The 14,339-nt window shown below is 31.9% G+C and overlaps 1 protein-coding gene across 14 annotated transcripts in view; it reads left to right on the top strand.

Moving 5' to 3' along the window:
• GULP1 (GULP PTB domain containing engulfment adaptor 1) overlaps nucleotides 1-14,339 on the top strand; it is a 450,623-nt gene that overhangs the window by 400,020 nt on the left and 36,264 nt on the right. For 12 of the 14 annotated variants that reach the window (XM_074302903.1, XM_074302897.1, XM_074302905.1 and 9 more), the window contains 2 exons: nucleotides 1,406-1,522; nucleotides 2,226-2,318. In XM_074302903.1, coding sequence (XP_074159004.1) covers nucleotides 1,406-1,522; nucleotides 2,226-2,318 — 210 coding nt within the window. Of the gene's footprint in view, nucleotides 1-1,405; nucleotides 1,523-1,716; nucleotides 1,798-2,225; nucleotides 2,319-14,339 lie in introns of all 14 variants that reach the window. The other 2 variants (XM_074302891.1, XM_074302896.1) reach the window with 2 other exon arrangements.

Genomic DNA, 14,339 nt, shown 5'->3' with positions numbered 1-14,339 from the left:
ATAGGCTAACATAAAATAACAACTCATTGAATATAGCTTGTGGAATAGGGTTAATACTTTATAATTACACATTTTATGTTATTTCAACAAAAAAAAAATAATGTCCACTTTGAGCAAAGAACTGAAGTGTATGTGACAGAAGCAAAAGAAAAGGCAGGCCACCTTAGGGTAGTTTAAAGTAAATAGGTGAAGCAGGAATTAATAGTGAAATTAGGAAGACTACCATGTCCCTACCACAATGCTAGGGGGACCTGGACTTGACTTCATTATTAGAGTAAATTCTTAGGTAGAGAATCTGTGTCTGCCCAGTTCAGGTTAGCATATTCTCTGAAACTGAGGGGTTAAGTGTTTTGTCCAGGTTCACACAATCAGAATAAAGTGAGGTATTGCTCTGCACTCCCTATGTGTGCACTTGCTAGGACTATAATAGGTGTCACATGCTTATTTCAAGGAAGGGAATACAAAACTGAGAAGTTCCATACCTGGAATTCTCTCCTTCTTCATCTCTGTCTCCTGGCTTCTTTTGCAGCTGAAGGTAACATTTTCTCTAAGAAATCTTTCCCAATCCTCTTTAATCTTAGTGTTTTCCCTTTGAGAAGATCCCCAATTTGTCTTTTATGAATCTTGTTTTCACATTGTTATTTATAAAATCCTCCCCAAATTGTAAGCTCTTTGTGGGAATAGAGATTTATTTCTTGCCTCTTTTTATATCTCCAGTGCCTGATATATATAAGGAACTTATTAAATGTTTATTAAAAGAATGAATGATTGTTGTCTTCTCCATTAGATTGAACTCTTAGGAGTGGGAAAGGTTTATTTATTTCCTCTCTTTGTGTAAGAAAGTGTCTGGCACATAATAGGTGGTTAATAAATGCTGGTTATCTGTTTGACTTATTATAATGATATAACTTTTAAAAGGCTTTGGAAGGTTTTACTTATCTTAGCTCATTTGATCCTCACAATAACCCTGCAAGATAGATGCTTTGGTTTTTCCCATTTTACCAATGAGGGAAATGAAGCATAGAGATTGTGATTTGCTCACAATCACATATCTATTAAATGTCTGAGGAGAGATTCAATCTCAGATCTCTCCAAATTTAGATCCTTCAGTCTATCTACTGGACAACATTGCTGCCTGTTTAAAAATATTAGTTTCAAGGAAGAAATAAAATGTTGAGAATAAAACCGTGGCCCTCATCTTGCAGCTCTTTGCCTCTCCCAAGGTGAGCTGACAAAGTGTAGATTTTAAAATGGAGTACAATGAGCCATAGTCCTGCCTTCTCTTATTCCTGCTTTCACTCCTTCAATACTAAAGCAAACTCCTACATCTCTTGTAAATGTTTGTCAGATCCAGGAGATGGTCTTAACTACAGTGTTAATTCTTTCTGTTTGATGTTACCCAAAGGCTGAAGAAATAACTTTAACTATCGGTCAAGCCTTCGATCTGGCCTACAGGAAATTTCTAGAATCTGGAGGAAAAGATGTTGAAACCAGAAAACAGATTGCAGGGTTGCAAAAAAGAGTGAGTAACCGAAACTTGTTGATCACATATATTTGATCTAAGTACAGGGAAACTTGCAGACCATCAAACAAATTGAGGAGTCCTTCCATTCCATTTCCCCACACAGATTGGAACTGCTTTCATTGTGTTCCTATAATTGTCCACTCCTGATCCCCTGTACAGTTTTTAACCATTTTATATTGAATTCCCACAAGAACTTAGTGTTCTCATGTGACTTTGCTTCACTTCCTGATGCTTCTCATGGGGATCAGAGCAGCAGAAGGAGCAGATGCTGGGTAAGTGGTTTCCCATGCAGATCAGATTCCTTTTTATTAAATTATCCCTTTCCCTCACTCTCTTCAAAATCATCATAAGCAAGTTTCACTGTCCTGTGGTTATACTCCTAGATTATGGGTACAATTTGCAAAGTGCATTAAAAAAACAGAAAAATGGGAGCAATCAGGAAGAAGAAATTAGCCCAAAATATAAGTATTTTATTTAAAATATAAAATACATGCGTTGCTAGTGACCTGGAGTTCTAAGCTTTTTTCCAGGCTTTACCTAAATAACTTTATCCCCGGTGCATGAAATATTATATTACATTTTGAAATGTTGGACAAGCAGAAGTTTAGAAAGTTGACATCAAAGTCCAGTGAGGATTTTGTGGTATTTAAGAAAAAAAGAAATTTTTGATTTGATATTCTATAATCGTTTGCTTTTTTAGATACAAGAACTAGAAACTGAGAATACAGAACTTAAAAATAAAGTCCAGGATTTGGAAAATCAACTAAGAATAACTCAGATATCAACATCTCCAGTAAGTACATATAAAACCTATCCTGGTTTGGGAAAAGGGTGAGTCAAATATATTGCACTGTATATCTTGCATTTTCCCCAATATCTCTATATTTAAACCACATCTCTAATATCACAGAGGAAAAGAAAGCTTATCAATACAGAAAATCATAGGGCCTGAGTCTATTATTTCTTTAGTATAAGGAAACTTTCAGGTGAAATGACTACTCTACCAAAGATAATTGCTACCTTTACTGAATCATAAAAGAATTGCCTAAAACACTATTAAGTCAGGCAGCCAGCATGCGTCCGAGGTAAGACTTGAAACCTTGTCTTTTTGGCTTGGAAACTAGCAATATGATCAGTACTGCAAACTACTTCCAATAAGTACAGATAATTCTCAAAATAGCTATATTAATTAGATCCATTTTGTTCTAGATAAATGATTCCAACCCCCACATAATTTTAGGCTTTGTTATTTATTCAGCAAGTTTCTCCAATAGTTATATGGATTTTGAGGTCTGTTCATTATGACTAAATTTAATGAATTCATTGTAGTGATTTGGAAGAATTAATACAAGTTCCAGAGCACTTTCTATGGCCCAGGAAGTAGCTTTTTTACCTGGCAAAATCTGAGTTTTGTATTATGTAATGATTTTTTGAATTAATAAATTGATCCCTCACCATGAAAAAATAGTATTTTGGGCAATTAATTATTTTCATTATAGTCAATTCAGCTAAATTAAATTGGAAAAATTATGCTTCCTGTTTTGATCATTTATACCAATACCATCCTGTTTTTGTTCCTCTTACAAAGTTCTCCAATTTTACCTTCTGGGTCCTACCTGGATTTTTATTTGTTTTGGAAAATCCAGGTCACATGTTGTATTTAACTATGTCAATAGTGAGGCAAGATCTAAAAATTGTTATTTTGTTACATTTTTTTCAGTAAATGAATAACTACAAAATGATGAATGTTTTTGTTCATATCAGTGGGCCACAACATAACTAGACTTTTAGCAATTGATTTGATGCAGATTGCTACATCATGGATTTTACCATTGCATTTGGTGATTGAGAAATGTTTTCTTGAGCTGGAACTATGAACATATTTATTCATACAATTGTGGAGAGATATTGTGATTAGATTCTATATTGCCAATAATAATCCTACCAATTTCTTTTATTTTTACCAACTATGTCTAAATACACAGCTAAATAATTTAAGGATCTATATATAATTAATAAACTAAAGCTGACTTAGTGATTTGATAATTATATATTATTATGTCAAAAATGCTTGGATATTCTTTATTTTTTGTTGCCAGAAGTAAACTTTCTTTCCTCAGAACTGACATAATATATTATACCTAGCTTAAAGTACTTTTCTTTATAACCTTGCATTGGGTTATTCTCACTTCCTGATTCCCATACTATAAGCCATTACATGATGTATCCCCATGCCTAGGACATGAGAGAGGATATCATAACATGATACATTCCAATGCCTAAGATATAGGAAATAAATGTTTGTTGAATGAACAACTGAAGTTGACTTTACACAAGCTAGTTAATGGTACCTATAGTGCTTTCTGGATCCAGAGCAATATGATCTAAACTCCGCAATACAGTTATTTTTAATTTACAAATGAGTTGTGGTCTAAAAGTTCATTTTTATATTACTCATTTGAAGCTTAAAATGTGTTTTCCCACAAGCAAAAATTTTGGATCAGCCTTAAAAAATACCAAGCCTATTTAGTTCAGTCTGAAATAAATGAAATACAACATGAACAATACTATAGAACCTAACCACAATTTGTAATTATGATTCAATGGGAAACACATCTGTAGTTCCTACTGGAGATACTGGGAAGACATTTCTCAATCACCATTCATGGTGGTGAAATCTATGATATGGCAGTTAGCAAAAAATTTGAAAAGATCCAATTCTTAAAACATCTTATTTATGCTATGGTCTGTTAATGTGATAGATATTGGCCTTTCTTAGTTTTCATTAGTTATTTGCAGGAAATATAACAAAATATCAATTTTTAAAGATTAATTCTATGTAGAAATGATAGAATACAGTAGTTAAGAAGATAGAAAGTAATAAGAAGATAGAAAGTAACACTTTTTCTCCCCTCCCACTTTCTTTTATTTTGCCCAAAATAGCATGATAAAGAACATTTAATAATTTAAAATTTTAGGTAGCATTAACAAATTAATGTAAAAACAGTGGCTTTCTAATCTGATTATTTTTCTGTCAAAAAAAATGCTTGAATAAGTCCTTTGTACTAACACTTTTATAAGTACTACACAAAACCTTTAATTTTCCATCTGAACTATTATGAAATAGATACATAAAATGGTCAGTTATACCAGTTATATAGCAGGCAGATAGCATAGATAGCTGAGTCTGTCTGTCTGTCTGTCTCTGTCTCTTTCTTTCCCTATACCAATAAAATCCTAGATCTAGTTGGTTAGAAAAGTTCTTGTAAATCTCAATGGGCAGTTCTTTGAAAAGTAATGATTATTATGAATTAACAATTCATTTTTGGCTTTTGTTTTACAACTACATTAAATGAATACCGTGTCTTAGTCAAATTAAAGATAAGAAAATAAGCCCTGGATTGGAAATCAGAGAATTGGTTTCTTGTCCTGTCTCAGCTTTTAAATTTATGACCTTGAGCTTTAAGTCTCTTTTCATTTGTGAAATGAGTTTATTGAATTATATATTTTTTCAAGTGCCATTCCCTTCCAAACTTCTTTCTTCTATGAACCTTATAAAATTACAACCTCCATTACATATAATAAGAATTCCCAAAATATTGTAAAAGTTTGAAATTGTTATATTCTAAGCTTATGACATTTAGCATTATGTTGTAAATTATCTAAAATTATTTTTATTGTGAATAGATTAACCTTTTTGGTGACTATCACTCGGCTAGCAAAATGAAGTTTCATGAGTAATTTATATTATTGATTAATATTTTAGATAGTTGAATTGAATTTCTTATGAATATATAGAAGATTGATATTTTAAATAATAATATTTAAATAATCAATAACGAATCATTTAGTTTACTGTCTATTATGTGGCAGGTAATTTTACATTACTTCTATCAATATAGGTATTTATAATTCATAGGATCTCTTAGCAGAATTTTAGAAAAGAAAAAGCTGAAACATAAATACTCTTTTCCTCATGACTTTCATTATAAAATTTGAAAGCCAAATAGCATTAAGTTAAATAATTTTAAGACAGCCATAAAAAATGCTGAGGATCTAATTTGTGCAGTATCTAACATGACTAATACATAATAGACATTTCTTAAATATCTCTTGATGATCATGATGTGTTGAGGACCATGTTTAATTGTGGAACCCAGAAAGCCTATAAAAAGGTTAAAGTGGACTACATTCAGGGCAGTCCTTTCTCCAAAGTCCCCACAGTTGTGAATCTCAGCCCTCACAGCTGTGAATCACAGCAGACTAGAGAAACTAAAGGAATGTTTTGTTATTACAATCTTTATCTTATTCTTTGAGTAGAGCTGACAGGCTCAAGGAAAGCCATCTGACATAACCCAGAGAGCCAGAGATCTCTGTCTGGAGGTCATAAAACAAATCTACTGTTGCAGATGTTGTTGTGAAATAATGTATGCTTTTAAAAAAAAAAAACAATAATAACCTTTGCTTAGAAAATATATATTCTGCATAGAAATGAAATAATTCAGATGTTAAGATTTTCAGTGCAACTGCCTCTCATTCTCCTTATATTATTATCATCCTCTCATATGACACAATCTATTCTGCTGATCAGAAATGGATCCCCAGTAGTCACTAGCAGGTGGCTTCCATAACAATGATATTGACTGATTTTGGTTAGTTTGAAATGTAGGAATTTAGTGTATTATTGAAATCAGAAATTTGACAAAGAGCCCAAGTATTCTTATGACAGATGAAGGTAGCATAATTAAAGAGTTAAATCCTAAATCACACTAGGAAGTCAATTCAGTTCAACAGTTATTTTGAAGTACTGGGCTAAGTGGTAAATAGAAAATACAAAGGGAAAAGAAAAAAATCCCTATCATGTAATAACTGACAATCAGAAAAAGCAAGGAGAAAAGAATAGAGAGATAAATAGAAACAGACAGAGAATAAAACATTTACAATGTGATAGGCATATGGAAGTTTACATTTTAATAGTGGAAAATTACATAGATATATAGAGACAGATATATGCTAGAAGCTAGGGAGAAGGAGGTTGAGTCTGTAGAATTTCTAGATGAGAAAATGGTGAAGTATGTCTAGAGTCCTTCCTAAAAAAATATTGTACCAAGAGAGAATCTCCAATCTAGGTGGACAATGTTATGGAGAGGAGAAAGGTATAGTTTGGAGAAAGTTACAGTAAGAATAAGAGAACCTAAATAAATACACAAATGGTATAAGTTAGGATGTATCAGAAGTGCTATGAGAAAATTGAAGAGAAAAAGATTATTTCATTTGGAAGGAATTAGGAAAACCTTCTTGGAAATGGTCCCTAAACTGGACATTGAAGAGAGAATTTCAGCAGTTGAAATTAAGGGTCCTGGGAAGAAAAAAGGTCCATTCCAACGTGATAGAGAGAGCATGAACAATGGTACAGAGAAAGAAGAGAGTATTTCACAGTTGATCATTGCACTATCTTGGTGTTACTCTTTTTAATGTATTCCTGGTTCTGCTTGTTTTGTTCAGCATCAGTTCATGTAAATCGTTCCAAGTCTTTCTATAATTAGTTTGTTCATTTTTTATAGAACAATAATATTCCATTACCTTCATGTACCATTCAGCCAATCCCCAAATAATGGAGTGCCCTGTCATGTAAACTAATATAGGTTTACAATCTTCTCTATCTTATTAAAGAGTGGAGTCATGTCCAAACCAATGGAGATTTTAAAATCTCTATTTAAAAAGAGATCTCAGCTCAGACATTTTCATTTTTCTTTTCCTGGCTTTTGCCTGGTATTACTTGGGGATTGCATCACACCCCTGGAAGCTCACTATAGGAATAATCTCATCATCCTTTAAGATCTCAGTAACATTTCATCTCTTGTCTTATCACTAATCTCTGATTATCTGATTAAATATTTGAACCCTGAATTCTAAACTTCCATTTTGAAAGCTCTATTTCAAAATCTCCTCATTTTTCCCTTGGCTGCCCTATTTTGAGATTTTGCCAAGTCCCCACATTTATTTTTCCTCTTTCTTTTGTATGTTGTTTTCCCTGTAAGGTCCTTGGTGGTGGGAACTATCTTTATCTTTTCATATTTGTATCCCACCACTTAACACAGTGCTTTGCATATTTTAATAGACATTTAATGTTTGCTGACACTTGTTTATTGATTAGAAAAAATAAATAAAATTTATTTGGGGGGGGGAAAGAAAGATTTTAGCCTTTTCTTATTCAAACTATAATGTGAAATAGTAATTATGCAAAACTATTTTATTACTAGTTATACAATACCACATAGTTATAGGACCCAGAAATAAAAGAAAAGAATAAGGAAATACTTTTCTAACAATTGACAGGAGAAGAGAGTTTTCAACTTAATCGGAAATCAGCAGTTTGAATTGCATAAAATTGAAAGACATTTATGGAGGAGACTGATTTTTAAAGCATCAAAATAAGAAGTATTTCCTAAAAAGTAAATTGTTAAAAGATATGAAAATGCAGTACTTGAGAGAAGAGATATAGGTTACCATCAACCAAATAAACAGTGCATAAAATCACCAACTATGACAAATTAAATTCAAAAGAACTCAAGAGAGTTGTATTCTCAGGCCTCATTTGACTCATTGGTAAATCATAGATGTAAATGTGGCTTCTGGTCAACTAATATGGTACATTTAGATTTTTTTCTTTTATTTACTAAATATATCCACTGTTTACTTGACTGCATAAAAACCATACTTAAGTTGCCTTGTTGATTATAATCAAGAGTTTGAAGGACAGGCTTCCAGTTGCTGTACTGTAATCTGCACAAATTCAAACGTGACATTGATGTATTTTGCACTGTTATGTAAACTCTTGTTCTTTTTCAGCAGTTTTTCTCAAATACTGAATCTTCAAATCAGTAAGAAATTGAAGTGTTTATCAAATACAAGAGTACTTCTTATATTTACTTCTATGTGTTGTATAGCTAATTTTTTTTCACTGATTAATCTCTATATTTTCTTCCTAGTACCAAATTATTTTAAGAATTACTGCTTTGTAATATAATTTGAGAACTGGTATTGCTAAGTCTCCTTCATTCCCACTTTTTATTTCCCTTGATATTGTTGACCTTTTTGTCTCCATATTAATTTTATTATTATTTTGACATTTTATTTTTACTGTGCTTCAGAAACATTGATACAAGGACGGGAAGTGTATCTCACTAAAAGGGCTTTCTTAATTGGAGAATTATGTATAATCTGGCTAAAGATAGAAAGTGAACATTTCAGGACGCTCAGACAATAACCCCTATGTTACAAAATTTAAAATTAAAGTAGATTACCACATAGAAATGGACATCATAAAACAAATAACTGAATATAGTAGATAATAGACTTCTCTGATTTTAAAATACATAATCATGAAGAGAATTGTTTTCCACCTTGTATCAGTCTCTCTGGGCAACTACCATTTTTACTTACCTCTAATCTCAATTGTGCATCTATCTATTCAATACATCCACCGTTTAAAATAATGTACTTTTAAGAAATAACCATAAGTAAATGTTTTAATTCTTCTCTTTCCATTAGATTTCCTGGAAAAGCATTTCAGCATCTCAGGAATATAAAATATTTCTTAAGTTTACATTTAATTTAATACCAAACCAAACTAGGTTTTTCCAGAAGAGTTTCTATTCTAAATGTAATTTTGATGGCAAGTCTGATAGAATTATTTTTTATATTCAATCTTTTATTATAGATTTCTACAAGTACTCTTAAGCATTCTTTTGTAGTTTCATAAGCATAGTTCATTTCAGACTTTTATGTGAATTATTAAGTCTTCAGTAAAAGTTTGTAGTAGTATCTGAATTGGTTTATGTCTAAAAAAAGTGAAATCTTACAGGCTTTAAAAATGTAGATATTTTTCATTGGGTTTACAAATTATGTACATTTGATTCTGTTTGCATTTTTGTTGGGTAATTTAAAATTAACAAGTATAAGATACATGGTAATATAATTTGTTTTATAAAGCCATTTTGCATATTTGACCAGTATTTGTACCAAAGAACTTCATGGTTATTGTTTTATGATCCAGGTTAACACCCTAACAGTGTAAAAGTTGCCAATCAATGAGATCATGGAGTAATGTAGGGCTTTCAAAAGAAAAGAAATACGATATACCAAATGTTGTACTTTTTTAACATTAAAATAAAAGATAATAAATCATTTAAAAGAGAGATATGATCAAATTGCTTCCCTCTTGTCCCTTCTTTTTTTTTTTTATGATCAGACTGATTCCCTACCCCATTCTTGATTTCTCCTCAGTGCTTCATAGGCATGATGACTCAGGATCACTCATGTCCAGGGGGTGGTTGTATGGATTTACATGTTTTTTTTGCGGCCAGATATTCCCATTTGTGGGTTTTCTGTTGTTGTTGTTCACAAAGGGAGCACTTACAGTATACTAGGCGCCATACTGTAGTTCCAAAACTGTGGTTTCCGTCTGTGGTTACCAATTTTGAGAGTGTCGATATTACTACAACCCTATATAACTTTGGTGCTGTTGAAATGTTTTAACTGATTTTTGGAATTTGGTCTCTTATTTTATACAGTCATTTAGATACACAGAGAAATTTCCATTACTTGACTGTGCTGTTTGCTTTTCTTCTGTGTTCTGGTGGTTTGGCAATAGATTAGAGGTTGGGTTTTCCACCATTTGGTACTAATTATCTAGGAACAATCTGATTTTCATTTATTACATTCACATGGTAGTGCTTCTCATGTTTATATTAGAGAATGGGGTCAACTCTGCTCTCATCCACAAAGTAACTCTAGCAGATGTACCCTTTTCTATAATGGCAGGAACAGAGTTAAATCAAATCCTTCACTTGTGAGTGTACGTGTGTACCCTCATGTGTGCACATATGTACTTATTTCATTTTTATAGCCAATAGCATGTATTTAGTTTATATCATTACTAGGATATTAAATGAATAAAATTAAAATGCTAAAAGTTATTGGGCTTTCTTTTGATGAATAAAATTCATCACTTTCAATTCAATTAAAATTCTATCTTTTTATATCCTTATATGTGGTTACAAAGTATATTTGATAGGATATTTTGGAATAAAAATCTCTCTTTCTTATTCACACATTTTATTTTCCTTTCTTTCTTCCATTCTTTCCTCCTGTTCTTCCTTTTCTTCCTTTCTTCCTTCCAGAAGCTTTAGGTAGACAATAATTATAATTTTGCCTTCTCTTTTCTCAACTATTATTAAAGAAATCTTAGATAGAAAAGATGATACTTTAGCATCTTACTAAGTTCACTTTTGCAAAAGAGCCAGATGTGAAGTGCCTTGCTACATTAAACTTGGTCATTCCTCTACAGATCCTTCCTTCAGACCACAATTCCCCTCTCCCCAGAAAAGTGAAATTTCTCATAATTATTCATGTATAAAAAAGATGAAGAGGAAATGCAGTCATCCAATATAAAAATATTCTTTTGATATTCTTGATAGTCTTCTTGTTAGTTGATTTTTTAGATTGGCTAAAAACATTTACTCAGTGCTCAGTTTCTCCAATTTGTGTAATATTATGAGTATTTATCTTGTAAGATGATCATCATAGCAAAATGAGATAATGGATACATCAGTGCTTTAAAAGTAAAGAAAATATGAGCATTATGAAGAAATATATGTTGCTATAAGCATGCCTTTTAAATCATCTTCCACAGTTATAACTTCTTTAAAAAGTCCTTCTAAAAATGTTCCCTCAAAATAGAATGTTATTTTGTGGTATCGGCATCCAGGGAGGAGGGATAAATGTGCCTGCCCTCATGGGCATCTCCAGAATTACATTGGACCACTGCTCTGCTTTTTCTTTATGTCTTCCTGAAGTTGAGAAAAGTAGGGAAAGGTCAGGGATCAGAGGACATCCTCTGGTAGGTGACAAGAACTCTCTGAAGGTGAGTCGTAGACAGGGATTTCTGGAAAAACTATAACTGAGTCAAGTTGCCTTGTATACACTGTATCAAAACACAGAGCCTGGATATCCATGCTATATATCTTTTCCTTAATATTCCATATACAAGTAATAATATTGGTATAGCATTGCCTGAAGTGGGATCCTGGGGCTAATCCATGCCCCAGGTGAATTTTTTCCTGGTGCAGTTCTGCACTGCTTCAATCCCTCCCATGGTGGTTTCCTTAGTAGGCTGATTTATACCCCTATGATCCCTAATTCAGTTTGCATGGAGATCAAAATCTTAGTTTTCAGGTCTGCTTCTAGGTAACTGCAATTGGAATAACATTGGAAAAGGCTATTTTCCATTAATATGGGGGAAAGTGTTCTGGGAAAAATTGTGTTATCATGATCTCAATTCTTCTTTAGACCAAATTGCAATAAACTAGTTTGATGATATAGAAGAAAACAATTTATGAGGGACAAAAGTTAAACTGTTTGCCATTTTAATTTGGCTTCTAGAATAAATTCATGGAGTTATTTTTTCTTTGGAGCCTTGTAAATTTTGCATCCTGCAATTTAAGATAAAAAAATAGTATTATTTTAAGATAGTTTCTCAGGCTTATATTTTTTAAGAGTCCTTAGTATCTTTTTATTGCCCCCAAAATTAACAACTATATTTGACAAATTCTTGTTTTTTGTTGTGATGGTGGTTATTTTAATTGTGGCATTTTGATGGATTCATTGATTTGTCCATCATATACAGATAGGATCAGAAACAATTCATGCTATTTGTTATGAAGAGGAAGATAAAAAGTGAAAAAAGAAATCATTATTTGTTAACAGCCATACTAAAGACTAAACTAAAGATTACTAAAATATGTAGAAAAAAAGACACTACATAATTGAAAGTTATTTTTGAAAGACTTAATTGTTTAATGCTTTGTCCTTAAACCTTTGATGAGTAAATTCTTTTTATATAGAAATTCAGGCATTCTTGATAGAGCCTCATTCATCCCAGGTAAAGCCCTCATAATGTAAAACTAGTGAGTGAGGAAACAGTGAGATCTAGATGAGGTATGATACTATATATATCTTTGTAGAACAATTTATAAAATATTCATTCTTCTTGCAAAAATATAGGGTGTCCCAAAAGTCTCTGGGGACTTAGGGCATTAGACTTTTGAAACACCCCATATTAATCTTAGCAAGAAGATGCATTACACAAAATAATTCTTTTCATGTACAGCATGTGTTTCATTAAATAAAAAGTTCTTATCTAGTTAAAGTGACATTTAAAAATAAGTTCCAGAACACTTAAATTTAGAAAGACCAACCAGATTATGCATTTAACTAATGCCAAAAATGCCACTGCACATCATTAAATTGCTCTGTATTTGGCAGCTATATTTTCTCATCCGTATTTCATAAGCCTAATAACTTGGTGAGAGAGCTGGCATTTTTGAAACATACACAGAGATTGGAATATTCTAAGCCTGAATTCCAAACTTTATAAGGAATCAAATTCAACAAACTAGTTTCCTGTTTCAAATAAGCAAGTATGACGCTTCTGCCCCTAATTTCTTTGATTTTAAAAGACTGGTATAGTTTTAGATTTTAATTGCAATATTTTAAACACTATACCTTTCTCTTTAAAGATCATAAAGTTTTTTGTTTGTTTGTTTGTTTTTGTGTGTGTGTTTGTTTTTTAAAAGAACCCTTAAAAATCCATTTTGGTCATTAACTGGGAGAACCTTTTTAAAGATAATCTCCTTAGTAAGGATACTAAAAATTATATCTTTACCTAGACATGATTGATTTATGACATGGGTCTTAAAGAAACTGTTTATTTTATTTTTCAATCCTGGTGTCATGATGAATAATTACTACTTGGCCTCTTCATATGATTGTTACAACCACTACTTTCATATTGAAGCTCAAATAAAAAATGTAATTAAAAGTTTTAAAGTGACAAGTATTTATTGAGCCCCTACTGTGTACTCTGATAGATATTAAAAGGAATGGTTACAGAATAGAAAAAAAGCATACTAATAAAAACTCTGACTACAGGTCCTGGATGTCAATAATTGTGTGACTCAGTTTCTTCAGCTGTAAAAATGATATAAGAATTCTTTTTCTACCTTCTTCCAGAGTTGCCCTAAGCAAAGTGTCACAGAGTACTTCTCCCCTCCCACCCCCCACCAATCTCCAAATTACTATGAAATATGTACTCTTAACAGCTTTGATTAATTATTTTTGACTGAACTTTGTTGTAGTGAACTCTCATACATAGGCAGATGAGCAGCTGCTTTGCAGTTTATATGCTTAATTGCCCAGGGCACCAAAAGATTAATTGGTTCACACAATTAGTATGTGTTTCTGAGCCCAAGACCAGCTCTTTATCAAATATTCTACTGCTCACATTTAGACTTTTAAAAACTTCCATTTCTTCATCTGGAAAATGAAAGAGTGGGATTAAATTATAAGTTTTTGAGCAATGAAATTCTGGTGCACTACCATGATAATTTTGGAATCATTGTGTTTTAATATAAAGATAAATAATTAGGCTAGTTAGTAAAGCAAATATTAGTAATCCCACTGTTTAGTGAAAGATATATGATCTGATTACATGAGAAATCTATAAAACTTTTCCTGTGCATAAATTTATAGACATAGATAGATTTTCCCCTTTACATGATATATTTCCATTTTTTTTATCCCACTTTAATAGATGTCTTTATTCTGTGTGGACAAGAACTGCAACTACGATTTCATAACTCTATAGATGAGAAAACTCTCTTATCAATGCAGTTCATTATCTTTTCTACATCTGAATCTTAAAGAGTTGGTTGGAATTAAATAGCTAGTATATACAACATGGTTTTGAATC

Source organism: Sminthopsis crassicaudata, chromosome 3 (genome assembly GCF_048593235.1).
Source record: "Sminthopsis crassicaudata isolate SCR6 chromosome 3, ASM4859323v1, whole genome shotgun sequence".
NCBI classification, from domain to species: domain Eukaryota; kingdom Metazoa; phylum Chordata; class Mammalia; order Dasyuromorphia; family Dasyuridae; genus Sminthopsis; species Sminthopsis crassicaudata.
This window is presented reverse-complemented; position numbering and strand designations above follow the sequence as displayed.